The following is a 27,613-nucleotide window of genomic DNA, read 5'->3' on the forward strand; positions in this document are numbered from 1 at the left end:
TATTTCTCTTTCTGCTAGTTCATTGTTAAGTGTATAGGAATGCAACAGATTTCTGTGTATTAATTTTGTGTCCTCCAACTTTACTGAATTCTGATATTAGTTCTAATAGTTTTGGAGTAGATTCTTTGCAGGTATTTTTTGTACAATATCATGTCATCTGCAAACAGGGACAGTTTAACTTCTTCTTTACCAATCTGGATGCCTTTAATTTCTTTGTGTTGTTTGATTGCCATGCCTAGAACCTCCAGTACTATGTTGAATAGAAGTGGGGAGAGTGGGCATCCTTGTCTTGTTTCTGATCTTATAGGAAAAGCTTTCAGCTTCTCACTGTTCAGTATAATGTCGGCTGTGGGTTTGATATATTTGGCCTTTATTATGTTAAGGTACTTGCCCTCTGTACCCATTTTGTTGAGAGTTTTTATCATGAATGGATGTTGAATTTTGTCAAATACTTTTTCAGCATCTAACGAGATGATCATGTGGTTTTTGTCCTTGTTTTTGTTGATGTTGTGGATGATGATGATAGATTTTTCAATATTGTACCATGCTTGCATCCCTGAAATAAATCCTTCTTTATCATGATAGATGATCTTTTTGATGTATTTTTGAATTCAGTTTGCTGATATTTTGTTGAGTATTTTTGCATCTATGTTTATCAAGGATATTGGTCCATAATTTTCTTGTTTTGTGGTGTCTTTGCCTGGTTTTGTTCTTAGCATGATGCTGGCCTCATAATATGAGTTTGGAAGTATTGCCTTCTCTTCTGCTTTTTGGAAAACTAAGGAGAATGGGTATTAGGTCTTCACTAGATGATTGATAAAATTCAGCAGTGAAGCCATCTGGTCCAGTAGTTTTGTTCATAGGTAGTTTTTTGATTACCAATTCAATTTCATTGCTGGTAGTTAGTCTGTTCAGATTTTCTGTTTCTTCCTGGGTCAGCCTTGGAAGAATGTTTTTCTAGAAAGTTATCCATTTCTTCTAGCTTATCCAGATTTTTAGCATATAATTTTTCATAGTATTCTCTAATAATTCTTTGTATTTCTGTGGTGTCTGTAGTATGGTGTTTTTGTATTTCCTTTCTCATTTCTGATTCTTCTGTTTATGTGTGTAGACTCTCTTTTTTCTCAATAAGTCTGGCTAGGGGTTTATCTGTTTTGTTAATTTTCTCAAAGCAGCACCTCCTGCTTTCATTGATTCTGTTGTTTAATTTTTCTCAATTTCATTTATTTCTGCTCTCATCTTTATTATGTCCCTCCTTCTACTGACTTTGAGCCTCATTTGTTCTTCTTTTTCTAGTTTGTTTGTGAGTTTAGATTGTTCATATGGGATTGTTCTTCTTTCCTGAGGTAGACCTGTATTGCCATATACTTCCCTCTTAGCACGGCCTTTGCTGCGTCCCACAGATTTTGCGGTGTTGAATTATTGTTGTCATTTGTCTCCATATATTGCTTGATTTCTGTTTTTATTTGGTCCTTGATCCATTGATTATTTAGGAACATGTTGTTAAGCCTCCATGTGTTTGTCAGCTTTTTTATTTTCTTTGTGTATTTTATTTCTGGTTTCATACCTTTGTGGTCTGAGAAGCTGGTTGGTACAATTTCAATCTTTTTTGAATTTACTGAGGCTCTTTTTGTGGCCTAGTATATAATCTATTGTTGAAAATGTTCCACGTGCACTTGAGAAGTATGTGTATTCTGCTGCCTTTGGGTGGAGAGTTCTGTAGATGTCTGTTAGGTCCATCTGTTCTAATGTGTTGTTCAGTGCCTCTGTGTTCTTATTTTCTGTCTGGTTGATCTGTCCTTTGGAGTGAGTGGAGTGTTGAAGTCTACTAGAATGAATACATTACATTCTATTTCCCCTTTTAATTCTGTTAGTACTTTTTTCACATATGTAGGTGCTCCTGTGTTTGGTGCATAGATATTTATAATGGTTATATCTTCCTGTTGGACTGACCCATTTATCATTATGTAATGTCCTTCTTTGTCTCTCGTGATCTTTGTTTTAAAGTCTATTTTGTCTGACAAAAGTACTGCCACACCTGCTTTTTTCTCCCTATTGCTTGCATGTAATATCTTTTTCTATCCCTTCACTTGTAGTCTGTTTATGTCTTTGGGTTTGAAGTGAGCCTCTTGTAGGTAGCATACAGTTGGGTCTTTTTTTTTCTTGTATTCAGTGACTCTATGTCTTTTGATTTGTGCATTGAGACCATTTACTTTTAGGGTGATTATCGATAGGTATGTACTTATTGCCATTGCAGGCTTTAGATTCGTGGTTACCAAGATTCCAGGTTAACTTCCTTAACTATGTAAGAGTCTAACTTAACTTACTTAGTATGCTATTACAAACACAATCTAAAGGTTCTTTTTTTTTTCCTCTCCTTTTCTTCCTCCCCCATTCTTTATAAATTAGGTATTATATAATCTACTCTTTTTCTATCCCTTTTTATTACCTCTGGTGACAGCTGTTTAACCCTAGGAACACTGTCATCTATAGCAGTCACTCCAAAATAGACTGTAGAGATGGTTTGTGGGAGGTAAATCTCTCAGCTTTTGCTTATCTGGAAATTGCTTTATCCCTCCTTCAAATTTAAATGATAATCTTGCCAGATAGAGTATTCTTGGTTCGAGGCCCTTCTGCTTCATTGTAGTAAATATATCATGCCACTCCCTTCTGGCCTGTAAGGTTTCTCCTGAGAAGTCTGATGATAGCCTGATGGGTTTTCCTTTGTATGTGATCTTATTTCTCTCTGGCTGCTTTTAATATGCTGTCCTTATCTTTGATCTTTGCCATTTTAATCATTATATGTCTTGGTGTTGCCCTCCTTGAGACCCTTGTCTTGGGAGATCTGTGCACCTCCATGGCCTGAGAGACTATCTCCTTCTCCAGATTGGGGAAGTTTTTCAGCAATTACTTCCTCAAAGACACTTTCTGTCCCTTTTTCTCTCTCCTCTTCTTCTGATACCCTGGTAATATGAATATTGTTCCATTTGGATTGGTCACACATTTCTTTCAGTATTCTTTCATTCCTAGAGATCCTTTTTTCTCTTTGTACTTCAGCTTCTTTGTATTCCTCTTTTCTAATTTCTGTTTCATTTGTCATGTCCTCCACCGTATCTAATCTTCTTTTAATACCTTCCATTGTATTTGTCAGTGATTGGATTTCCATCCTAAATGCGTTCCTGAGTTCTTGAATATTTTTCTGTACCTCCAGGAGCATGTTTATGATTTTTATTTTGAAGTCTTTTTCTTTGATATTTATTAGTTCAGTCTCACTCAACCCTTTTTTCTGGTGTTGAGATTTTGCTTTGTACCAGTTTACTTTGACATTTCCTAATTTGTCTGTGGTACCCTCTAGTGCCTAGAAGCTCTACTGGAGCCGCTCAGCCCCTGGAGCAATGTCAGGGGTTGCATGGTAGTGGTGCTGGTGCCTGGGAGGAGGAAAGAGCTGTTTTCTGCTTCCCAGCTGCTATGCCTGTCTCCTCTGCCAGAACCAGTGGGCCGGACACACAGGTGTAAGTCTCTATTCTTTGCATTTGTAGCTGCCATAGGCGGGGCTTCCCTCTGACTGGCCTGATGCCAGCGCAGGGTTTGCCCGTTTGCAAGCCAGGTGCAGGCCGGCTGGGTGGAAGGCGCAGCAGGCTGCATATCACAGTGAGGGGCCTTTGATCTGCATAGCCAGCCAGGAGGATGGAGCACTTGAAGATCGTGAAAGTTTCCAACCCTGTTCCATTAGGTCTGTTCTTTCCTCCAGGTTCATGCAGTCTGGCGCAGCCTTCTTTCCTGTTGCTCTTTCAGGATTAGTTGTATTAATTATATTTTCGTATTATATGTGGTTTTAGGAGAAGGTCTCTGTCTCACCTCTCATGCCACCATCTTTAATCCTATTTCCTCAAATGTTTTTTTAAATAATAAAATTTTAGATACAAATAAGATACTATGTTCGATAACAGTAATTTCTAAGAGATTTATTTAAAGTTTATGTGTGCACTAAAAAAATGTTTTGGTTTTTTTCCAATTCTGTCTCCTTTACCTTTGCTTTGTTCAGTGGAGTAGGGCGAAACTGGGGCTGGGCATCTGCAGGTAGCAGCATTCTTGCTGAATTTGGTACACTACATATGGAGTTTGTGCACCTCAGCTACTTGACAGGGGAGCCCGTTTACTACAAAAAGGTTAGTTTTCGTGCCTTCTTTTCTTTGTTACAGTCTTTTGTGATTTACCAGACTACTCGATTAATGCTTAGAAAATGTTTGCCTTTCTGGAGATATGTTTACAAGGACTTACACCTTCTTTTTCTTTTCAAATTATATAAAGTAGTGTTCTTTCTGTTTAGAATGTATTTAAAATATTTATGTTATAAGTAACTACTAGTAGGTTTTTTAAAAATTCTGCTGCCATCTCTCTTCAGCATTGTGGTGATGAAGTTCATAGCCAGAATGGTAAGATGAGAAAAAAATAAAAGAAACAAAAAGCTCAAGAATTGAATTGACTTAGAAAGGAAGAAGGAAAACAATTATTTATTCACATATTACATGATTATCTACCTAACATAGTAAGACAATCTCCATTTAAACTATTAAAAATAAGAATATATTTTTTGAATAACAGATTAATATACATTTTAAAAATCAGTAACGTTTCTCTGCACCAGCTACAAGAGGCAAGAAAGTATCACTTTATAAAAACAAGTTATGCAGTATGAACAAAAGTGTTGTTTCCTACAAATAAATCTAACAAAAGATAAAGTAAAAACTACTGAATAATGTTGAAGACAGCCTAAATAAATGGAGAGATGTGTCATGTTCACATATGAACAATATCATAAAAATTTCAGTCATCTCCAAATTGATCTGTAGCACCAATCCAAACTCCTGTGGCTTTTTTTATTTTTTAATGAAACTTGACAAGATCCTTCTAGAATTTATATAGGAGAGAAACATTCAAGACACTCCTGAGGAAAAACATGTTGGATGGATTTGCATTACCCAGTTATCAACACTTACAGTGAAGTATTGGTGCATAGGAACAAACAAACTGATAAAATAAGTAGCCCTTAAACCAACTCATATGTATGTGAAATGTTATGACAGGGGTAGTCTATAGGTTATAACAATTAATTCCAGGGGCAAAGAAGACTTAAATTTACAAGATAAATCTAGTAAAGTTGAAAATACATACACCCTATCACCTAGCAGCTCTACTCTTTGATATGTATATTTACATCATATAAATAGAGGCATTGTTGTAGAAATTTAATAAAATTCAGTACAGCAGTGGAAATGAATTATAGTCATACTCATCATTAAGAGGTATGATACAACTTTTATAAAAAGCTCAAAACATTCAGAACTGAACAATATATTGTTTAGGGATTCAAAATTGATTTTTTAATAGAGTTAAGGTAACATGAAATTCAAGACTGTGAATACATCTAGGACAAAGTCAGTGGTATATGAATAGATAGTAGTAAATAGCAAAGGTGTTTGTAGTGTTGTATTTCTTAAATTGGAGCATGAATAGAATCTGTCTATCTTCCTTTCTGTACATGAAATATTTCATCAATTGAGAAGACTTCAGGTATGGACAGCAAAATGGAGCCAGATCACAGAATTTTCCCCTTCCTGGCTAAATGAACAATAAAAACAAAAATAGTAAAGGCCAGCAAAAATTCATCAATAACAATGGAAAAGGAAAGGCTGGAACCTCATGTCATAAGCATGTGACAGCCAAAAAAATGAAGCAAAAACTTTCTGGCATAGTACTCAAGTCTGTTTCCCACCCTATCTTGAATCCTTAATAGGCAAAGAAAGCATGCCAATAAATTCCTGGTACTCCCTGTTAATCTCGCAAGTGAGACCTGTGCCTAGGGTGTCCAATATACAACTGCCCACAACACTAGAGGAGTTCTCACCTTCATCCTTCCTGAATGCATAAGCTTCAGGAAGTCAGTAGACTAGTACTGCAGTTCTCAAATTGTGCCTAAGAGGGGAGGAATACCAACACACACACACACACACACACACACACACACACACACACACACACACACACACACAGTAGGAATGAATTCAAGGACAGTTCACATATACTTGATCAAAGCAGAGTTCAGGTCAGAGCTGACCCTCTTAAATGTGAGCAAGAAGAAAGGAGAAAGCATGGCAATTATGCACACACTGCACAAAACAAAGTCATGTGGTAAATAACATGTAAAGACTGGTAAAGAACCCAGTTTCAAATTTTATAAAGTCACCATGAACAATTTATACTATAGTAGAATTGAATTCAGTAAAACTAGAACTCAAAACAATAAAATATACAAAGAAGTTATAGAGCTTAAGAAACAAATTGAGACCTTAAGCAATGTTCCTGTAATGAATAAGTAAATGAAAAACTACAACGAACTGACTAGGTACTAGTTGAAAACTGAATTACTGATGTGGAATAAAAGCAAGAGATAATCATGGTGAAAACAAGGAAAAGTGTAAAGAGATTGAAAAGATGATAAATGTGTAAAACAAAGATGACCTAGATTACGATACTTCTGAAGTGGAAGACCTAACATGTTGGAATCACCTCAAAGCAGCAGCAAGGAGGAGAAACAGAACTGCCTATTCCATTTTTAACAAAATAAAGAGGTACTTGATACTCCACATCACAAAATTAGGTATAAAAGGTGGCATAAGGAATCAAAGTCAGAGAGAGGTTTGGGAAATCAAAGAGAGGCTGTTGTGGCTACAGATTTCAAAAATAAAAAAGCAGTAGAGCACAGTTCTTTAAAATAAGAGCTAGATGTTAAGATGCAAAACCAAAATACTGATTAGCAACAATGAGAATAGAGTCACAGGCTGAAGATGGATGCTTCTTTGGACCCTACTAAGCATAATGTGTTGAGAAGCTAGAAAAAGAGAATTCAGTGAGGAATCTGAGACAAGCTATAGTTGTGCCTGCAAACTTTGGTGATGAAAGAGAAAGAATGACATTTTCACTTTCATGAACCATGCTGTATTTTTAGTCTCAGCTGTCTGAGCAGAAGCAAAGCCTAAAAAAACAAATTCTCAGATGAATTCTACCTGGTCTTTTATATCAAAACTCTTGTGAATAACTGGTTCGAGAAAAATAGCAATGAGTAATTCATCAAATAAGAGCAACTATAGAACTAATAAAAAAAATTACCAGAAAAATAGGAAGGCATATGAAAAATAAATGATGGTCAAAAGATACTTATCAGATAATAATTAATTGAAAATCCTGACCAAACATTGCCATCTTGAAAGAGATGATAGTGAAGCTCTCATCTCTGTAAAACAAGTACATAAAACAAGTGCTCAGAGACAGTAAGATATGATTATCAGTAACAAAGTATAAGAAAAAATAAAAAGTTATTATCAAAATAAAGACCAAATGAAAGCAATACAAAGAAAGTGTTCAGAATATAGTAAGAAACTTAGAGGACAAAGTTGAGAAAAGTTAGTAAATGTGTGGAAGTAAGAGAGACCAAAAGATTTAGAAAGGAAGTGATAGATGTGGAAAAGAGGCAGAGAGGATTTAGTGAATGCATAATTTTCAGAAGACAAAAGAATGCAATTTTTTCATCTTTCCTGACTTCATTACGAACTGACTAAACCTGGTTCGTGGAATTATTCAGACTGAGATCATTATACATAAAGTTGGTCTCAAACAAAAGAACACAGGTAAGATAGCATCCCTGAGCCTGTTCTGGTACTTGATGACAAAATCCAGCTACATGAAAGATGACTGGAAACTTTTGGTAAAAGGATTTTATCCTCAAGTTCAGAAAATACAGAAATATATAAAAGGTCCTACGAAAAAAAAGTTTCCGCAAGTCATTTATACCAGTCAGGTTATATCCTCCAGGTGTAAAGATAACATTCAAACAAATATGAATACAAGGAATATAACATTTTTGAGCATTTTTTTTAAGCACTTAAAAATTCATCCAATCTAGAGATAAATCACAATAAAGTCCCTGGGAAAGCCTCCAGCTTCTTAATAAATTTCTTCCTCTTTAAATTCAGATCTTTTCGGCAATTGAAATTTTTGGAATTTTAGGAATTTAGGGATATCTATTGTGGAATCAGTGTTTAAATTTCAGCAATTTTTGCTTCATTTACTTTTTCAACTATTAGATTCAAATTAGTTTCATACTTTTTATTATAAACTTCCTGTATCCATTTCTATGAAATTACTTCTTCTTATAGATATATACCTACTGAATATATCTGGAGTGATGTTTATCACTGATGTTTCTGATGGCTATTTCTGGATAGTAAAATGTTGAGATTTAAATTGGTTTCTCTCTGTGCTATTTTCTTTGTATTTTTATTGTTGCTTGATTTTTAAATAGTGATTACATATCATCTTATAGACATAATGAGTCACTTAAAACATAGAAGCCTTTCCAGACTACCACACACACACACACACACACACACACACACACACACACACACACACAGACAGACACAAAGGTGGCGTATGTGGTGTAAGTTCTGAGGAAAAAACACAAAACCTAGATCAATATAAAACTTTAATGATGTGTATTTTTGTTAATTGTGTTTTTAATTTAATTTTGTTTAGGTCATGCACATTCGGAAACTACTTCAGAAAATGGATCGTCCAAATGGTCTTTATCCAAATTATTTGAACCCAAGAACAGGTCGCTGGGGCCAATGTAAGTATTTCTAGTACAACTGGTGCTTTGTTAAAAGGCTCTTTGTCTGAAAACTTTTGCTTGATATGGTGAAGAGTACACTACATGTAGAGTTGGAAACCCTCAGTTAGTGTCTGATTCTGTGATCTATTAGTGCCATTGCCTTTGGCAAGTTTCTAATCTCTTATAACTTCAGTCTTTCTACTGGTAAAATGGAAAACATTAATAACTTGTCTCACAAGAGCATTTTATTTCATTTATTTCAATATTTAATGAATATTTTGTTAAAATACAATGCGGCATTTGTGAAGGGTTGTACTTTAAGCACATATAAATCATATCTTTGTGTAAATGAGAGCATTGCTTGGGACAGATCTTTATTAAAGGAACATGAAGAACAAATGAGTATCTTAAAGGATTGGAAATTGAGATAATTGCTCTTGGACAAGCAATGTCCAGTCATGCTTTTTAAAAGAAGGTATCAGTGTCTGTTAATTACCAGGCTCTGTGCCAAGTTCTTGGATGAAACTGAAGATAGGGAAAGAATATATAGGATTTGATCTGAATTCAGGGAACTCCCAGGATAACAGGGTAGACAGACACACTTAGAATATATGTGATAAATGTTATAATAGAGGAATATACCAAGTGTTATGTGAGACAATGGTAGAAGTGATCCCTTCTGTTGGAGGAGCAGATATGTTGTTTGGGGAGAGGGTGATTTTCTCACTAGAGCTTTAGAATTGATCTTTGAATGAATCAATTTCTTTAATAAATTTAAATATTTCTGAGGAAATGTAGAACTTAAATAGAATTTTAATAAATTATGAGTTTGTCAGTTCTTTCTTAAAAGACAGAAACAGTAAAATGCATAGTAGAAATCATGACTTTGACCCTAGTCTGACATGTTTAGATTATTTTTGAAACCAAAAAAATAACAGTGAAGTAGTAAGAAATAGGGGAAAGTAATAATCACTTAATTTTATGTATGAAAAACACTGTTGAATCTGGCAGTGAGAAATTATGTTGTTGTTTGCCACCAAAAGTATGGAAACATTTGCCATGGAATTTTTGGCAATTTCCTCCCAAGGAACTTGCCCTTTATTTTATGAAAATAAAGCAGATTGCTCAGTAGAATTATTTGCTTCTTGGATCTGGGACTAAGATCTCAATCTTTTTGCTCCTCTTATATACTTCTTTTCCTCTCCTGAAATTCTGATAGCTAATTTTTCTCTTTATTTTGAAGAAAATATAAGGTATAACGTCTATAAACTCATTGAAAATGATACTTTCTGAAAAAACAAAGTCCTGAGCAGCATTTCTAAAATATAAAAAGTCACTTTGGTCATTCCAGATAAAGATGACCAGTTTAGATGTCTACTTAGTAATTTCAGTGAATTTTTTGGTAATTTTTTCCCCTTACAGAGTTTTATTAAGATTTGGCAGTATTCTAACACTGGGGGAAAAAATGTGTTCAGTTCCGTCCTTACATGCCAGCACAGGCAGACCTTATTTTATTGTGCTTCACTTTATTACACTTTCCAGATATTTTGTTTTTTACAGATTGGGTTGGGGCAACCCTTTGTTGAACAAGTCTATCAGCACCATTTTTCTAACAGTATTTGCTCATTTCATGTCTTGGTCACATTTTTGTAATTCTTATCACATTTCAAATGTTTTCATTATGTTTGTTATGGTGATTTGCGGTCAGTGATCTTTGATGTTGGAATCGTTTTGGGTGCCATGACGTTGCCTATATAGGATGATGAACTTAATTGGTAAATAATGTGTGTGTTCTGAGTGTTTCATTGACCAGCTGTTCTCATCTCTGTCCCTTTCCTTGGGCCCCCTGTTCCCTGAGACACAACAATATTGAAATTAAGCCAATTAATAACCCTCCCATGGCCTCTTAAGTGTTCAAGTGAAAGGAGGAGTCACTAGTCTCCCACATTAAATCAGAAACTAGAACTGAAGAAACTTGGTGAGGAAGGCATGTTGAAATATGAAATAGGTCAAAAGCTAGGCTTCTTGTGCCCAATAGTTAGCCTAGTTGTGAGAGCAAAGTTGTTCTTGAAGGAAATTAAAAGTGCCACTCCAGTGAACATATGAATGATAAGAAAGCAAAACAGTTTTATTGCTGATATGGGGAAAGTTTTAGTTGTCTAGATAGAAGATCAAATCACCCACAGCATTCCCTTAAGCCAAAGCCTAATCCAGAGCAAGGTCCTAACTCTCTTTAATTCTATGAAGGCTGAGAGAGGTGAGGAAACTATAGAAAAAAAGTGAAGCTAGCAGAGATTAGTTCATGAGGTTTAAGGAATGAAAATACCTTTGTAACATAAAAGTGCAAGGTAAAGCATCAAATGCTAATGTGGAAGCCACATCAAGTTATCCAGAAAATCTAGCTGAATAATTTAGCTTCAGAGGACAAGCTGACTTTCTTGTTAGGAGCTAATGCAGCTGGTGACTTTTAAGTTGAAGCCAATGCTTATTTAGCATTCCAAAAACCCTAGTGCCCTTAAGATTTAAGCTAAATTTACTCTGTGCCCAAAAATGTAACCACAAACCCTTTCTGGACAGTATGTCTGTTTAGACTTACAACATGGTTTACTAAATATTCTAAAGCCCACTGTTGAAAATTGCTGAGAATAAAAGGTTTCTGTCAAAATATTACTGCTTATTGGCAGTGCAACTGGTCACGCAAGAGTTCTAATGAAGATGTACAGTGAAGTTCATGTCATTTTCATACCTTATAAACACAATATCCAGTCTATAGGCTATGGATTAAGGAGTAATGTTGCCTTTCAAGTATTCTTTAAGAAATACATTTCATAAGGCTATAGCTGTCATAAATACTGCTCTCTCTGATGGATCTGGTCAAAGTCAATGGAAAACCTTTGGAAAGGATATCACTATTCTAGATGCCATTAAAAATATTTGTAATTCGAGAGGAGCCAAGATGGTGGCGTGAGTAGGGCAGCGGAAATCCCCTCCGAAAACCATGTATATTTTTGAAAATACAACAGATACAACTATTCCTAAAAGAGAGACCAGAAGATACAGTACAACAGCCAGGCTACATCTACACCTGTGAGAACCCAGCACCTCATGAAGGGGCAGCTGTGCAGAGCCTCCTCCGCAGCTGCCAGGGCCAGACTCAGAGACCCTGTCGGCGTGCAGCTGCCCAACACAAGCCTCTAGGGGCTGCCGTTCTCGCAGGAGAGGAAGGCAATGATCAAGTGGGAAGGGACTTTGTTCTCTCAGCGGACACACCTGCCAACTGCCCACAACTACCTCTATTGCCATGAACAGGCAGAAGAATTTGATCCAGACCAGAATCACACAGACATCCCCTGAGAGGGAACTGGGGAGATAGATTTGACCAATATTCCTGAAAAACAATTCAAAATAAAAGGTCATAACCATGCTGATGGAGCTGCAGAGAAAAATGCAAGAGCTAACGGATAAAGTTGGGAGGGAGAATACAGAAATACAACAATCTCTGGAAGGACTTAAAAGCAGACTGGATGAGGTGCAAGAGGCCATAAATGGAATAGAAAACAGAGAACAGGAACGCAGAGAAGCTGACGCAGAGAGAGATAAAAGGATCTCCAGGAATGAAAGAATATTAAGAGAACTGTGTGACCAATCCAAGCAGAACAATATCTACATTATAGGGATACCAGAAGAAGAAGAGAGAGAAAAAGGGATAGAAAGTGTCTTTGAAGAAATAATTGCTGAAAACTTCCCCAAACTGGGGGAGGAAATAGTCGCTCAGACAGAACTCCCAACAGAAGGGACCCAAGGAGGACAACACCAAGACACATAACAATTAAAATGGCAAAGATCAAGGACAAGGACAGAGTATTAAAGACAGCTAGAGAGAGAAAAAGGGTCACCTACAAAGGAAAACCCATCAGGCTATCATCAGACTTCTCAACAAAAACCTTACAGGCCAGAAGAGAATGACATGATATATTTAATGCAATGAAACAGAAGGGCCTTTAACCAAGAATACTGTATCCAGCATAATTATAATTTAAATACAAAGGAGGTATTAAGCAATTCCCAGACAAGCAAAAGTTGAGGCAATTTGCCTTCCACGAACCACCCCTACAGGATATTTTAGAGTGACTGCTCTAGATGGAAGCACTCCTAAGGCTAAACAGATGTCCCCAGAGAAAATAAAGTCACAGCAAAGAAAGCAGACCAACCAAATACTAACTAAAGGCAAAAAATAAAATCAAGTACCCACAAAAGCAGTCAAAGGAAACACAAAAGAGCACAAAATAAAACACCTAACATATAAAGAATTGGAGGAGGAGGAATAAGAAGGGAGAGAAATAAAGAATCATCAGTTGTGTTTATAATAGTTCAATAAGCAAGTTAAGTTAGGCTGTAAGATACTAAAGAAGCTAACCTTGAACCTTTGGTAACCACGAATCTAAAGCCTGCAATGGCAATAAGTACATATATTTCAGTAATCACCCTAAATATAAATGGACTGAATCACCAATCAAAAGACACAGAGTAATAGAATGGATAAAAAAGCAAGACCCATCTATATGCTGCTTACAAGAGACTCACCTCAAACCCAAAGACATACACAGACTAAAAGTCAAGGGGTGGAAAAAGATACTTCATGCAAACAATAGGGAGAAAAAGAGCAGGTGTTGCAGTACTTGTATCAGACAAAATAGACTTCAAAACAAAAAGGTAACAAGAGATAAAGAAGGACATTACATAATGGTAAAGGTGTCAGTCCAACGAGAGGATATAATCATTATAAATATATATGCACCCAATACAGGAGCACCAACATATGTGAAACAAATACTAACAGAATTAAAGGAGGAAATAGAATGTGATGCAGTCGTTCTAGGAGACTTCAACATACCACTCACTCCAAAGGACAGGTCTACCAGACAGAAAATAAGTAAGGACACAGAGGCACTGAACAACACACTAGAACAGATGGACCTAATAGACATCTATAGAACTCCACACCCAAAAGCAGCAGGATACACATTCTTCTCAAGTGCACATGGAACATTCTCCAAATAGACCACATACTAGGCCACAAAAAGAGCCTCAGTAAATTCAAAAAGATTGAAATTCTACCAACCAACTTCTCAGACCACAAAGGTATGAAAATAGAAATAAATTGTACAAAGAAAGCAAAAAGGCTCACAAACACGTGGAGGCCTAACAACATGCTCCTAAATCGTCAATGGATCAATGACCAAATTAAAATAGAGATCAAGCAATATATGGAAACAAATGACAACAACAACACAAAGCCCCAACTTCTGTGGGATGCAGCGAAAGCAGTCTTAAGAGGAAAGTATATAGCAATCCAGGCATATTTAAAGAAGGAAGAACAATCCCAAATGAATAATCTAATGTCACAATTACCGAAATTGGAAAAAGAAGACCAAGTGAGTCCTAAAGTCAGCAAAAGGAGGGACATAATAAAGATCAGAGAGGAAATAAATAAAATTGAGAAGAATAAAACAATAGAAAAAAATCAATGAAACCAAGAGCTGGTTCTTTGAGAAAATAAGCCAAATAGATAAGCCTCTAGTCAGACTTATTAAGAGAAAAAGAGAATCGACACACATCAACAGAATCAGAAATGGGAAAGGAAAAATCAAGACAGGCAGCACAGAAATACAAAGAATTATCAGTGAATACTGTGAAAACCTATATGCTAACAAGCTGGAAAACCTAGAAGAAATGGACAACTTCCTAGAAAAATACAACCTTCCAAGACTGACCAAGGAAGAAACAGAAAATCTAAACAGACCAATTACCAGCAACGAAATTGAAGTGGTAATAAAAAAAACTATACAAGAGCAAAACCCCTGGGCCAGATGGATTTACCGCGGAATTTTATCAGACATACAGAGAAGATATAATACCCATTCTCCTTAAAGTTTTCCAGAGGGAATCCTTCCAAACTCTATGAAGCCAGCATCACCTAATACCAAAACCAGGCAAAGACCCCACCAAAAAAGAAAATTACAGACCAATATCCCTGATGAACGTAGATGCAAAAATACTCAACAAAATATTAGCAAACCGAATTCAAAAATACATCAAGAGGATCATACACCATGAACAAGTGGGATTCATCCCAGGGATGCAAGGATGGTACAACATTAGAAAATCCAGCAACATCATCCAACACATAAACAAAAGGAAGGACAAAAATCCCATGATGATCTCCACAGACGCTGAAAAAGCATTCAACAAAATTCAACATCCATTCATGATAAAAACTCTCAGCAAAATGGGTATAAAGGGCAAGTACCGCAACATAATAAAGGCCATATATGACAGACCCACAGCCAACATCATACTAAACAGCAAGAAGCTGAAAGCTTTTCCTCTAAGATCGGGAACAAGACAGGGATGCCCACTCTCCCTACTGTTATACGAATTAGTACTGGAGGTCCTAGCCACGGCAATTAGACAAAACAAAGAAATACAAGGAATCCAGATTGGTAAAGAAGAAGTCAAACTGTCAGTATTTGCAGATGACATGATGTTGTACATAAAAAACCCTTAAGATTCCACTCCAAAACTACTAGAACTAATGTCAGAATACAGCAAAGTTGCAGGATACAAAATTAATACACAGAAATCTGTGGCTTTCCTATACACTAACAATGAACTAACAGAAATAGAAATCAGGAAAACAACATTCACAATTGAATCAAAAAGAATAAAATACCTAGGAATAAACCTAAGGAAGGAAGTGAAAGACCTATACCCTGAAAACTACAAAACACTCTTAAAAGAAATTAAAAGGACACTAACAAATGGAAACTCATCCCATGCTCTTGACTAGGAAGAATTAATGTCGTCAAAATGGCCATCCTGCCCAAAGCAATATACAGATTTGATGCAATCCCTATCAAATTACCAACAGCATTCTTCAACAAACTGGAACAAACAGTTAAAAAATTCATATGGAACCACCAAAGACCCCAAATAGCCAAAGCAATCTTGAGAAGGAAGAATAAAGTGGGAGGGATCTCACTCTCCAACTTCAAGCTCTACTACAAAGCCACAGTAATCCAGACAATTTGGTACTAGCACAAGAACAGACACACAGACCAGTGGAACAGAATAGAGACTACAGACATTAACCCAAACATATATGGTCAATTAATATACAATAAAGGAGCCATGGACATACAATCGGGAAATGAAAGCCTCTTCAAAAGTTGGTATTGGCAAAACTGAACAGCTACATGTAAGAGAATAAAACTGGATCGTTGTCTAACCCCATATACAAAAGTAAATTTGAAATGCATCAAAGACCTGAATGTAAGTCATGAAACCATAAAATTCTTAGAAAAAAAGATAGGCAAAAATCTCTTGACATAAACATGAGTGACTTCTTCCTGAACATATCTCCCCAGGCAAGGGAAACAAAAGCAAAAATGAACAAATGTGACTATATCAAGCTGAAAAGCTTCTGTACAGCAAAGGACACCATCAATAGAACAAAAAGGTACCCTACAGTATGGGAGAATATATTCGTAAATGACAGATCCGATAAAGGCTTGACATCCAAAATATATAAAGAGCTCACGCACCTCAACAAACAAAAAGCAAATAATCCAATTAAAAAATGGGCAGACGAGCTGAACAGACAGTTCTTCAAAGAAGAAATTCAGATGGCCAACAGACACATGAAAAGATGCTCCACATCGCTAGTTATCAGAGAAATTGCAAATTAAAACCACAATGAGATATCACCTCACACCAGTAAAGATGACCACCATCCAAAAGACAAACAACAACAAATGTTGGCAAGGTTGTGGAGAAAGGGGAACCTTCCTATGCTGCTGGTTGGAATGTAAATTAGTTCAGTGATTGTGGAAAACAGTATGGAGGTTCCTCAAAAAGCTCAAAATAGAAATACTATTTGACCCAGGAATTCCACTTCTAGGAATTTACCCTAAGAATGCAGCAGCCCAGTTTGAAAAAGACAGATGCACCCCTATGTTTATCGCAGCACTATTTACAATAGCCAAGAAATGGAAGCAACCTAAGTGTCCATCAGTAGATAAATGGATAAAGAAGATGTGGTAAATACACACAATAGCATATTATTTAGCCATAAGAAGAAAACAAATCCTACCATTTGCAACAGCATGGATGGAGCTAGATGGTATTATGCTCAGTTAAATACGCCAGACGCAGAAAGACAAGTACCAAATGATTTCACTCATATGTGGAGTATAAGAACAAAGAAAAACTGAAGGAACAAAACAGCAGCAGAATCACAGAACCCAAGAATGGACTCAGTTACCAAAGGGAAAGGGACCTGGGAGGTTGGGTGGGAAGGGAGGGATAAGGGCAGGGAAAAAGAAAGGGAACATTACGATTAGCATGAATAACGTGTGGGGGGGTATGGGGAGGGCCATACAACACAGAGAAAAGTAGTGATTCTACAGCATCTTACTATGCTGATGGACAGTGACTGTAATGGGGGTTGTGGGGGTACTTGGTGGAGGGGGGAACCTAGTAAACATAATGTTCCTCATGTAATTTTGGATTAATGGTACCAAAATAAATATATATATATACATTTGTAATTCATGGGAAGAGGTCAAAATATCAACATTAACAGCACTTTGGAAGACGTTGATTCCAGCCCTCATCGGTGACATTGAGGGGTTCAAGACTTTAATAGAGGAAGTAACTGCAGATGTTGCACCAATAGCAATAGAACTAGAATCAGAAGTGGAGCCTTAAGATGTAACTGAATTGCTGCAATCTCATAATAAGACTAACAGTTGCTTCCTATGGATCAACAAAGGAAGTGGTTCCTTGAGATTCAGTCTACTGGTTAAGATGCTGTGGAAATTGTTGAAGTGACAACAAAGGAGTTAGAATATTACCTAAGCTTAGTTGATAGAGCATTGGCAAGATTTGAGAGGATTGACTTGTTTTGAAAGAATTTTTTTTGGGTAATATGCTATCAAACAGCATTGCATTCTACAGAGAAATTATTCACGAAAGGAAGAGTCATTCCATGTGGCAGACTTCATTATTGTCTTATCTTAAGAAATTGCCACGGCCACCCCAACCTTAAGCAACTACCACCCTAATCAGTCAGCAGCCATCAATATTGAGGCAAAATACTCCACCAGCAAAAAGATTACAATTCCCTGAAAACTCAGAATAATGGTTAGGGTTTTTTAGCAATAAAGTATTTCTAAATTTAGATATATACATTTTTTTTTCAGACAGTGCTGTTGTACACTTAATAGACTAAAGTATTTATTACACTATATTCAAACAGATATTTAATATAGTGTAATAAAACTTTTCTATGCACTGGGAAACCAAAACATTTTCATTTGACTCATTTTTGTTGCATTACTCACTTTCGTGTTGTAGTCTGGAATGGAACCTGCAACATCTTTGATGATATAACTATTTAACCATAAAAAATGAAAATAAAAAGTACTAAAACATGGTTGATTATAATCAGGAAAGCGTTTTCTAAGCATGTCACTTAAAGCAGAAACCATGAAGAAAAGTGTCAGTTTTTACTGTATATCAATGGTAATCTGCTGCATGTCATAACAAAAGGCAAGTAACAAGCTAAAGAAATATATTTGAGCATATTTGGAAAACAAAATTTTCACATTTTTCTATATCCAGTTTTCTAAATATCATAAGAAAAATATGGTTATACCCTAATACGAAAATATACCAAGAAAAGTTAGTTCATAAAAAAATAAAATACCAATGGGCAATAAACATATATTCTTTATTTAGCCCTAAAAGTGGCATTACTGAGGATAAATGATGCAATGTACTGTGACAGTACATTCTTCCTGTACAGACCCATGCTCTATAGTAGAACTTACAGAGACTACTATCTTTGATATCCTATTTGTAGCATCTCCATAGGCTGGTCACCAGAGACCTTTGTTCCTCTCTTTTCCCATGTCACCGTCTTCCTAATCAAATCAATGGTACTTTTAAATGCAAGATACTATTTTTCATCAATTAAGTGGATAAAGGAAATAGATACATCTTTTTAACCATTTTTTAATTCAAGTATAGTTGATATGCAATCTTACATTGGTTTCAGGTATACAAACAGAGGTTCAGCAGTTACCCATATTATTAAATCCTCACTCCCACCTAGTGCGGTTAACATCTGTCAGCATAGGAAGATGTTACAGAATCATTGGCTCTCTTCTTCATGCTATACTACCATCCCTGTGACCAGCTTATATTAGGACTGAGAATTTTTGTGTCTCTTTACCCCCTCACTCTCCCCACCGACCTACCTATCTCCTTCCCCATGGTAACCACCAGTCACGTCTCAGTATCTATGAGTCTACTTCTGTTTTGTTCATTTTGTTTTGCTTTGTTTTTTATATTCCACAAATAAGTGAAATCATGTGTTATTTGTTTTTCTCCACCTGGCTGATTTTGCTTAGCATAATACCCTCTAGGTCCATCCATGTTGTTGCAAATGGCAAGATTTCATTCATCTTATGACCGAGTAATATTTTATTGTTTGTGTGTATATATACACACACACACACATGCCACGTCTTCTTTATCTATTCACCTGTCAATCCCCACTTGGGTTGCTTCCATATCTTTGCTATTACAAATAATGTTACAGTAAACATAGGGGGGCATATCTCTTCAGATTGATGTTTTGTTTGCTTTGGAATAATACCCAGAAATAGAATTGTTGGATTGTGTGGTAGTTCTATTTTTAATATTTTGAGGAACCTCCATATTGTTTTCTGTGGTGACTGTACCAACTTATATTTTCATCAACTGTGTGTGAAGGTTCCCTTTTCTCCTCATCCTTGCCAGTGCTTGTTACTTCTTGTCTTTTTGATAATAGCCATGTTGACAGTTTTGAGGTTGTATTTCATTATGGTTTTGATTTGAATTTCTCTGGTGATTGTTGATGTTGAGCACCTTCCATCTTTATGTCTTCTTTGAAAACAATGTTTGTCAGGTCCTCTGCCTGTATTTTAATTGGGTGGTTTTTGTTGTTGTTGTTATTGAGTATATGAGTCAGTATATATTTTGGATATCAACTCCTTATTGAATATATTGTTTGCAAGTTTCTCTTGCCATTTAATAAGTTACCTTTTTGTTTTGTTAATGGTTTCCTTCACTGTGGAAAAACATTTTTAAATAAAAGGGTATGATCTCCATACCAAAATCTTAGAATATTGAAAAAAATGTCACTGTTTGAAAATTGCTAGCCTTTAAAATGACCACCAGTACAGAATTGATGGCATTTTAATTGTTAAAAATATAACTTTTTTCTCTTCACCAAATGGTACTGGGATAGCCATGTGAAAAAAGAATGAAATTGGGTTATCCCATAGACAAAAATTAACTCAAAATGCATCAAAGACCCTAAATTTAAGAACCAAAACAATAAAAGTTTTAGAAGAAATCAGGGACAAATCTTCATCACCTTGGATTTGGCAATAGTTTCTTCAAAGGAAAGTCAACAGTAGAAAAAATAGATAAATGGGATTTTATTAAAACAAAAAAAACTTTGGTGCAGTAAAGGACTACCATGAGAGTAAATGACAACCTACAGAAGGAGAGAAAATACTTGCAAATCACATTTCTGATATGGGCTTAGTATACAGAATATATAAAAATTTCTACAACTCAACAACCAAAGAGAAACATCCAATTAAAAAATGGGCAAAGGACTTGAATAGACATTTCTCCAAAGAAGATATACAAGTGGAAAATAAATTTAACAGCATCACAGTCAATAGGGAAATGCAAATCAAAAGCTCAATGAGATGCCACTTCATACCTAGTGGTGTGGTTATAATAAAAAAGACAGAAAATAAGTGTTGGCAAGGATGTGAAGAAATTGGAGCCCTTGTATTTTGGTGGTGGGAATGTAAAGTGGTGCAGCCTCTGTGAAAAAGTGTGGCAGTTGCTCAGTAATTTAAACAGAATTCCATATGATCCAAGCAATTCAAGTCCTACGTATGTACCCAAAGGATTTGAAAATACAGACTCAAGCAAATACTTGTATGCTAATGTTCTCAGCAACTGTATCACAATAGCCAAAAGGTGGAAACAACCAAAGTGTCTAACAGATGAGTAGGTAAACAAAGTGGTATATTCACACCATGGAATATTATCCAGCCATTAAAAGGAATGAAGTTCTGATATTTATGCTGCAACATAAATGAACCTTGAAAACATTATGTTAAATGAATAGCCACTCATAAAAAGGACAAATATTGTATGATTCTACTTATTCAAATATGTAGAGTAGTCAAATTTGTAGAGACAGAAAGTGAATTATTGGCTACCAGGGGCTAGGTTAAGACAGAAAAATGGTGAATTATTGCTTACTTGGTACAGTTTGTATTTGGGGTGATGAAAAAATTTTGAAAATAGTGATTATTGTTTTAAAGTGAATGTAATTAATGCCACTGAATCATACACTTAAGAAATGGATACAATGACAACTTTCATGCCATATATATTTCACCACATAAAAAACTTGCAATGAAATAATTCTTTCATTTTTCCTAATTTTTTTCCACAAAATAAGTTCAAATTAATGCTTCAGAATATATTCATTCTCAACAGTTATTAACTTGTTGAATGTTATAAAAAGAGCTATTCGCTGGTTATTTTGGCAAGAAGTCTTTAAAATTCTAGGGGAGCTGCCCTGATAGCCCTTGAACAGCTGCAATCCTTACTGAATTGTCTAATTTGCTCCTTTTAATGTTTTTGTATATTTTCTTTCAGCTCCTGAGAAGTATATCAAATTTCATTATTACCTTTGAGCAGTATACATCTGTCATACCTATAAATAGTCTGCAAAACAAACATTGAATTAAACTGAAATTTAACAATTCAGCTTTGGCTAACTGTATCATAATTAGAGTAATGATAAATGCCTGTGACATGCCCATAGCAATCAAAGAGAATACTTACTGGTAATTACCTTCAGGAAAAGTACTTGTCAACAGACATAAAAGAATATATATAGTAAGGAACGTAGATTTAAAGGTAAACTATTAGTATTTTCTCCTTTTTTAAATTTCATTATTTCACTTGTTTTATAATTAAAATGCTTGGCCTATGCTATTAAGTAACTAAAGTGAAGAAAATATAGAAGATTGGTCATTACTGATTCATTAAATTTTAAACTACTATATTAAAAATGTGGAAAAAACTAGAATGGAAATAATATTTGGAGTTAGAAGACTAACCATGGCTCTCCTGCTTTAGTCATTTAGGTAAGTTATTTAACTTCTCTCTGCCTTTGTTTCTTCATCTGTTCTAATTGTACTTATTTAAATAGGTTGATGATGTTCGCCATATTTATGAGGTAATATATTTAAAAATGCTTCATGAACTATAACATGATACAAATATTTTTATTGTAGAATTTCCTATAAGAACACCTCAAGAAATAGCTTCTGTTAGAAATCTGCCATTAACTTCATGACGTTTGCTAAGATAGTGCATATGAATCATTGAAATTTAATAGCGCTTTATAATGTGTTACCAGTTTCTCAATATCAAAAGGACCTTGGAGTAACATGCTTCACCAAGCAAATGTGGTTCATGGTTTAAGTAAGAAAGACCACTGGGGTATAAATTCCATAGTTACCATGGATCTCAAGCTTCTGCAGTGTATTCATGTATTAAACATACCATCATCCATTAGAGCAACAGTCTAGAAAGAGCTTGAGTAAACCTGGCAGGTAGAACTGGGACTATGCCCTATATCCTCAGTAACCTACAACTGTATCTGTAAACCTTGGCAACAACTCACAGATCTAAGGAACATTTTCCTTTAATTATGATACCAAAGACTTTGGCTTTTCCCTCCTTTTTTCCCTATTATTTCACCTCCTTTAGTCCTGCTATATTTCTTTTTTCTTGTTTTCTTCCATGCTCATCTATTAATCCTTTTGTTAGATTTACTGCATATCCAGAAATATGCATCTGAGGTGAAAGTGCAAAATTTAAAAATTCCTGTATATTAATAACTACTTGTATAAGTGTCATGCTCCAAAGTACCGTTTGTGTTCTTTCATCACTCCATGAATTCTCTCTGAGTGACCTCCATGGCTCAAATCCATTTTATATATTGATAACTCTTAAATGTATACCCCCAACTTAGAGCTCTCTCTCTTAATGTCCACATATCTGATTGTCTGTTTGTCATATCCATTTAAATATCCAACTAGCACCTCAAATTCAACATGCCCAAAATTCAAATTCCTTCCACTTTAAGACATTTCCCCCTCCAGTATTCCCAATTTCAGTGATCAAATCTTTTTCCAAACCAATTTTGGAAAAATTGATGGTGTTCTTAATTTCTGAGGTTTGAGAACTTAGTATATATTCTAGATAGAAGTCCTTTATCAGATATGTTTTTGGCAAGTAATTTCTCCCTGTCTTTGACTTTTCATTGTCTTAGTATTAAAGAGCAAAAGACTCTAATTATGAAGTCCATTTTATCTATTTGTTTTTATGAATTGTTCTATGGTATCATATCTAAGAAATCTTTGCCTAACTCAAGGTCACAAAGATTTCCTTCTATATTTTCCTGTTTGCTAGATTTAGGTTTTATGTTTAGATTTATGATCCACTTTGAGTTAATTTTATAAAGGGATCAAAGTTCTTTTTTTAAATTTCCATATGGATATGTAATTATTTCAGCACCAGTTGTTGAAAAGACTATCCTTTCTCCACCTGGTTGTCTTTACACCTTTGTTAAAAAAAAAAAAATCAGACGTCCATATATGTGTGAGTTTATTTTTGGAATCTACTCTGACCTGTTAATGTATTTATCATTATGCCAGTGGAATTTAGATTAGTGTAGCTTTGTTACCGGTCTTGAAATCTATGCTAACCCTTCTAAATTAATTCTTTCTCAAAACTGTCTTGGTTATCTAGGCCCTTTGTGTTTTCCTGTTAATTTTAGAATGACCTTGTCAATTTCTATAGAAAAGCCCACTGGGATTTTGATTGGATTGCTTTGAAATCTATAGATCAGTTTGAGGACAGTTGACATCTTAACATAATCTTAACACTATAGAGACTATTGACATCTTCCAATCCATGAACAAATTATATCTCTTTACATTAGTTTAGGTGTTCTTTAAAAGTTCTCTCAAAAATGTTTTGTAGATTTCTGTGTACAGGCCTTTCATATGTTTTGTCACATTTATCCATGAATATTTCATATTTTCAATGGTATTTCTTCAACTTATGAAATATTGCTAATATATAGAAATAAAATTAATTTTAGTATATTAATCTTATATCTACAACATGCTAACCTCACTTTTTAGTTCTAGTAGCTTTTTTTTAGAGTCTATCAAATTTTCTACATAGAAAATCTTGTCATCTCTAAGACAGTCTTTATTTCCAATGTGGATGCTATGGATGTAAATTAATTTTAATTTCTTTTTTGGACTAATTGCATTTGCTAGAACCTGCAGTCCAGTGTTGAAGAAAACTGATAAAAGTGAACAGCTTTGTCTTGTTTCTGATCTTAGAAAGAAAGCATTTAGTCTTTCACTATTAAGTAGGACACTAGCTCTAGGTTTTCTCAGCAGATGCCCTTTGTGAGGTTGAGAGAGTTCCCTTTTCCTGGTTTGCCTGAGAGTTTTTATCCAGAATAGGTATCAAATTTTGTCAAGTGCTATTTCTCCCATCTGTTTTCTTTTTTTTTTTTTGTTAATATAATGAATTACATTGATTCATTTTTAAAATTGTTAAACCATCCCTGCATTTCTAGGATGGATCATACTTATTCCTGATGCATTATCCTTTTAATATTTTCTTAAATTTGATTTGTCAAAGGAGAGCTGTTGCCTTGTAGCCTTTTTTGTTTTTGTATGGTTTTGATATCATTGTAAAGCTGGCCTCAGAATGAGTTGCAAAGTATTCTTATCTCTTTTATTTATTTATTTTTTATTGAATATAGTTGATAAATAATCTTATATTGGTTTCAGGTGTACAACACAGCAGTTCAACAGTTATCCATATTATTAAATTCTCACCCTCACTAGTGCAGTTACCAGCTGTCAGCATAGGAAGATGTTACAGAATCATTGGCTTTTTTCTCCATGCTGTACTATACCACTGCCATGACCAACTTTTAATGTGATCGATTATTTTTGTGCCCCATTATATCCCTCATCATCCCCACCCACCCATCCCAACCACTCCCACATAGTAACCATCAGTCACTTCTCAGTTTCTTATGAGTCTACTGCTATTTTGTTCATTTTGTTTTGATTTGTTTTTAGATTCCACAAAAAAGTGAAATCGTGTGGTATTTGTCTTTCTCCTCCAGGCTTATTTCACTTAGCATAATACCCTCTAGGTCCATCTATGTTGTCGCAAGTAACAGTATTTCTTTTTTATGGCTGAATAATATTCCATTGTGTATATGTACCACATCTTCTTTATCCATTCATCTATTGATGGACACTTAAGTTACTTCCATATCTTGGCTATTGTAAATAATTTGATAAAAATAGAGATGCATGTATCTTTTTGAATCAGGGATTTTGTTTTCTTGGGGTGAATTCCTAGAAGTGGAATTACTGGGTCATATGGTATTTCTATATTTAGTTTTTGATGAGAAGTCTGCTGATAGTCTCACAGGGTTTCCCTTACAAGTATTCTTTTATCTCTGGCTGCTTTCATTACCCTCTCCTTATCCTTAATCTTGCCATTTTAATTATTATATATCTTGGTGTTCTCATCCTGGGGTTTCTTTTGTTCACGGCTTTCGGTGCTTCCATGACCTGAGTGTCTTATTTCCTTCCCCAGATTGGGTATGTTTTCAACAATTACTTCAAAGAGACATTCTATCCCTTTGTCTCTCTCTTCTCCTTCTGGTACTCCTGTTATGTGAATATTGTTTCATTCAGAGTTGTCACACAGCTCTCTCAGCATTCTCCTGTTGCTAAAAATTCTTTTTTCCTCTCTATTCCTCAGCTTCATTGTTTTCCTGTTCTCTATTTCCATCTCATTGATGGTCTCCTCTACTTGGAGCAATCTATTATTTAGTCCCTCCATTGTATATTTCATTCCAGTTACTGTATTCTCCCATCCTGGGTGGCTCTTTTTAAACTTTACCATCTCTTTTTTGAAGTTCTCCCTGAGATGATCAATACTTTTGCATAGATCATTGAGCATGTTTATGACTGTTGCTTTGAAATCTTTATCAAGAATATTGGTGATCTGCATTTCATTTAGCCCTCCTTCTGATGTGTTATCCTGCATTTTTGTTTGGAACATATGCCTCTCCCTCCTAATTTTGTCAGGGTTCTGTGTTTTTTTTTTGTGTTAGATAGAGCTGCTATGTTTCCTGGTCTAGAGAGTAGTGGCTTTATGAAGAAGGTGTCCTGTGGTGCCTAGAAGCTCAAGATTCTTTATTCTCCAGTGCCTGATTCTCTTTTGTGGTGAAGCCCCAGTTGCTGGTAGGCTGTGGGCATGGCTGTCTGTCTGTCTGTCTGTCTGTGGGCTGTGGCCTATCTCAGTGTGCCTTGCTGGTCTGATCAGAACAGCAGTGCTTCTGCTGTGATTGTTGTAGGCAGGGCTGCCCCCTGCCTGCCCTACAGCAACAGCAGCACTACTGGGCTAATGGGGTGGGTGGGACAGGCATGTGGCAAATGCTCTTCTTTTCAGTTTTTTTGTAAAAGTGTGTGAGATTGATATTGTTTCTTTCTTAAATATTTGGTAGAATTTACAAATATAATCATCTAGACTGGGAGTTTTACTTTGGTAAGATTTTAACTACAATTAAAATTTATTTGACAAAAACAGTATTGTTCACTTATCTGTCATTTTGAGTGAGTTTTGATAATTTCATAGAATTTGTTCAGTTTCACCTAATTTTTCCAGGTTTTTTGCATAAAGTTCATATTTTTTTAATGTCTGTAGTTTGTTTCATTGAATTTTGCCCTAACCTTTTTTAAACTACGATTTATTTTTATTTAATTGTCTTTAAATTGAAATACAGTATCTATTAGTTTTAGGTGTAAAACATAGTTATATCCCCATGTTATATCACCATGACTTATTTATTTTACAACTGGAAGTTTGAACTTCTTAATCCATTTCACCTCTTTCTCCTGCCACCCTAACCCCTCTCTGGCAACCTACAACTTGTTTCTTGTATCTGCAAGTCTTTCTATTTTGTTTTGTTTGCTCGTTTGTTTTATGTATTCTACCTATAAGTGAAATCATATGGTATTTGTCTTTCTCTTTCTGACTTACTTCATTTACCATAATACCATCTAGGTCCATCCATGTTGTTGCAGATGGCACAATCCTCCTTTTTTATGACTAATACTCCACTGTCTGTATGTACGACATGTTTATCTATTCATTGCCTGATGTTTCCATGTGTTTCCTATTGTAAATAATGCTACAGTGATCTTAGAGGTGCAGGTATCTTTTCAGATTGGTGTTTTTGTTTTCTTGGGATAAATACCCAGTGGTGGAATTGCTGGGTTTTATGGTATTTCTGTTTTTAATATTTTGAGGAACCTCTATACAGTTTTTCATAGTGCCTGCACCAATTTACATTCTATCAAGGGTGTACAGGGGTTCTCTTTTGTCCATATCCTTTCCAACCCTTTTTCTTTTTTTGTTGTTGTTTTTTATTTTTTTGTGTTTTTGATAATGGCCAGCTGACTGGTATAAGGTGGTATCTCATTGTGGTGTCGAGTTTCATTTCCCCAATAAATAGTGATGTTGAGTATCAATTCATGTGTCTGTGAGAGCCCTAAGCTGCATTATTTGCTTTTTTTAACCTTCTTTATGTTTAATTTCCTCTTCTTTTTTTTTTTTTTGTTTCTTAAGGTTGAAGCTGACATTATTGATGTGAAACCTTTTTTTTTTCTAATAGGG

General features: G+C 35.3%; 1 protein-coding gene across 4 annotated transcripts in view; it reads left to right on the plus strand.

The window, feature by feature from the left end:
- Positions 1-27,613, plus strand: part of MAN1A2 (mannosidase alpha class 1A member 2) — a 220,979-nt gene that overhangs the window by 130,763 nt on the left and 62,603 nt on the right. For all 4 annotated transcript variants that reach the window (XR_005032480.2, XM_036924455.2, XM_057500590.1 and 1 more), the window contains exons 7-8: positions 4,046-4,169; positions 8,596-8,689. Coding sequence is in view for 3 of the 4 variants with exons in the window: in XM_036924455.2 (XP_036780350.1) it covers positions 4,046-4,169; positions 8,596-8,689 (218 nt within the window). In the remaining variant the exon portion in view is untranslated. The remainder of the gene's footprint in view (positions 1-4,045; positions 4,170-8,595; positions 8,690-27,613) is intronic.

The sequence above is a fragment of the Manis pentadactyla genome, chromosome 4 (assembly GCF_030020395.1).
Source record: "Manis pentadactyla isolate mManPen7 chromosome 4, mManPen7.hap1, whole genome shotgun sequence".
NCBI lineage: Eukaryota > Metazoa > Chordata > Mammalia > Pholidota > Manidae > Manis > Manis pentadactyla.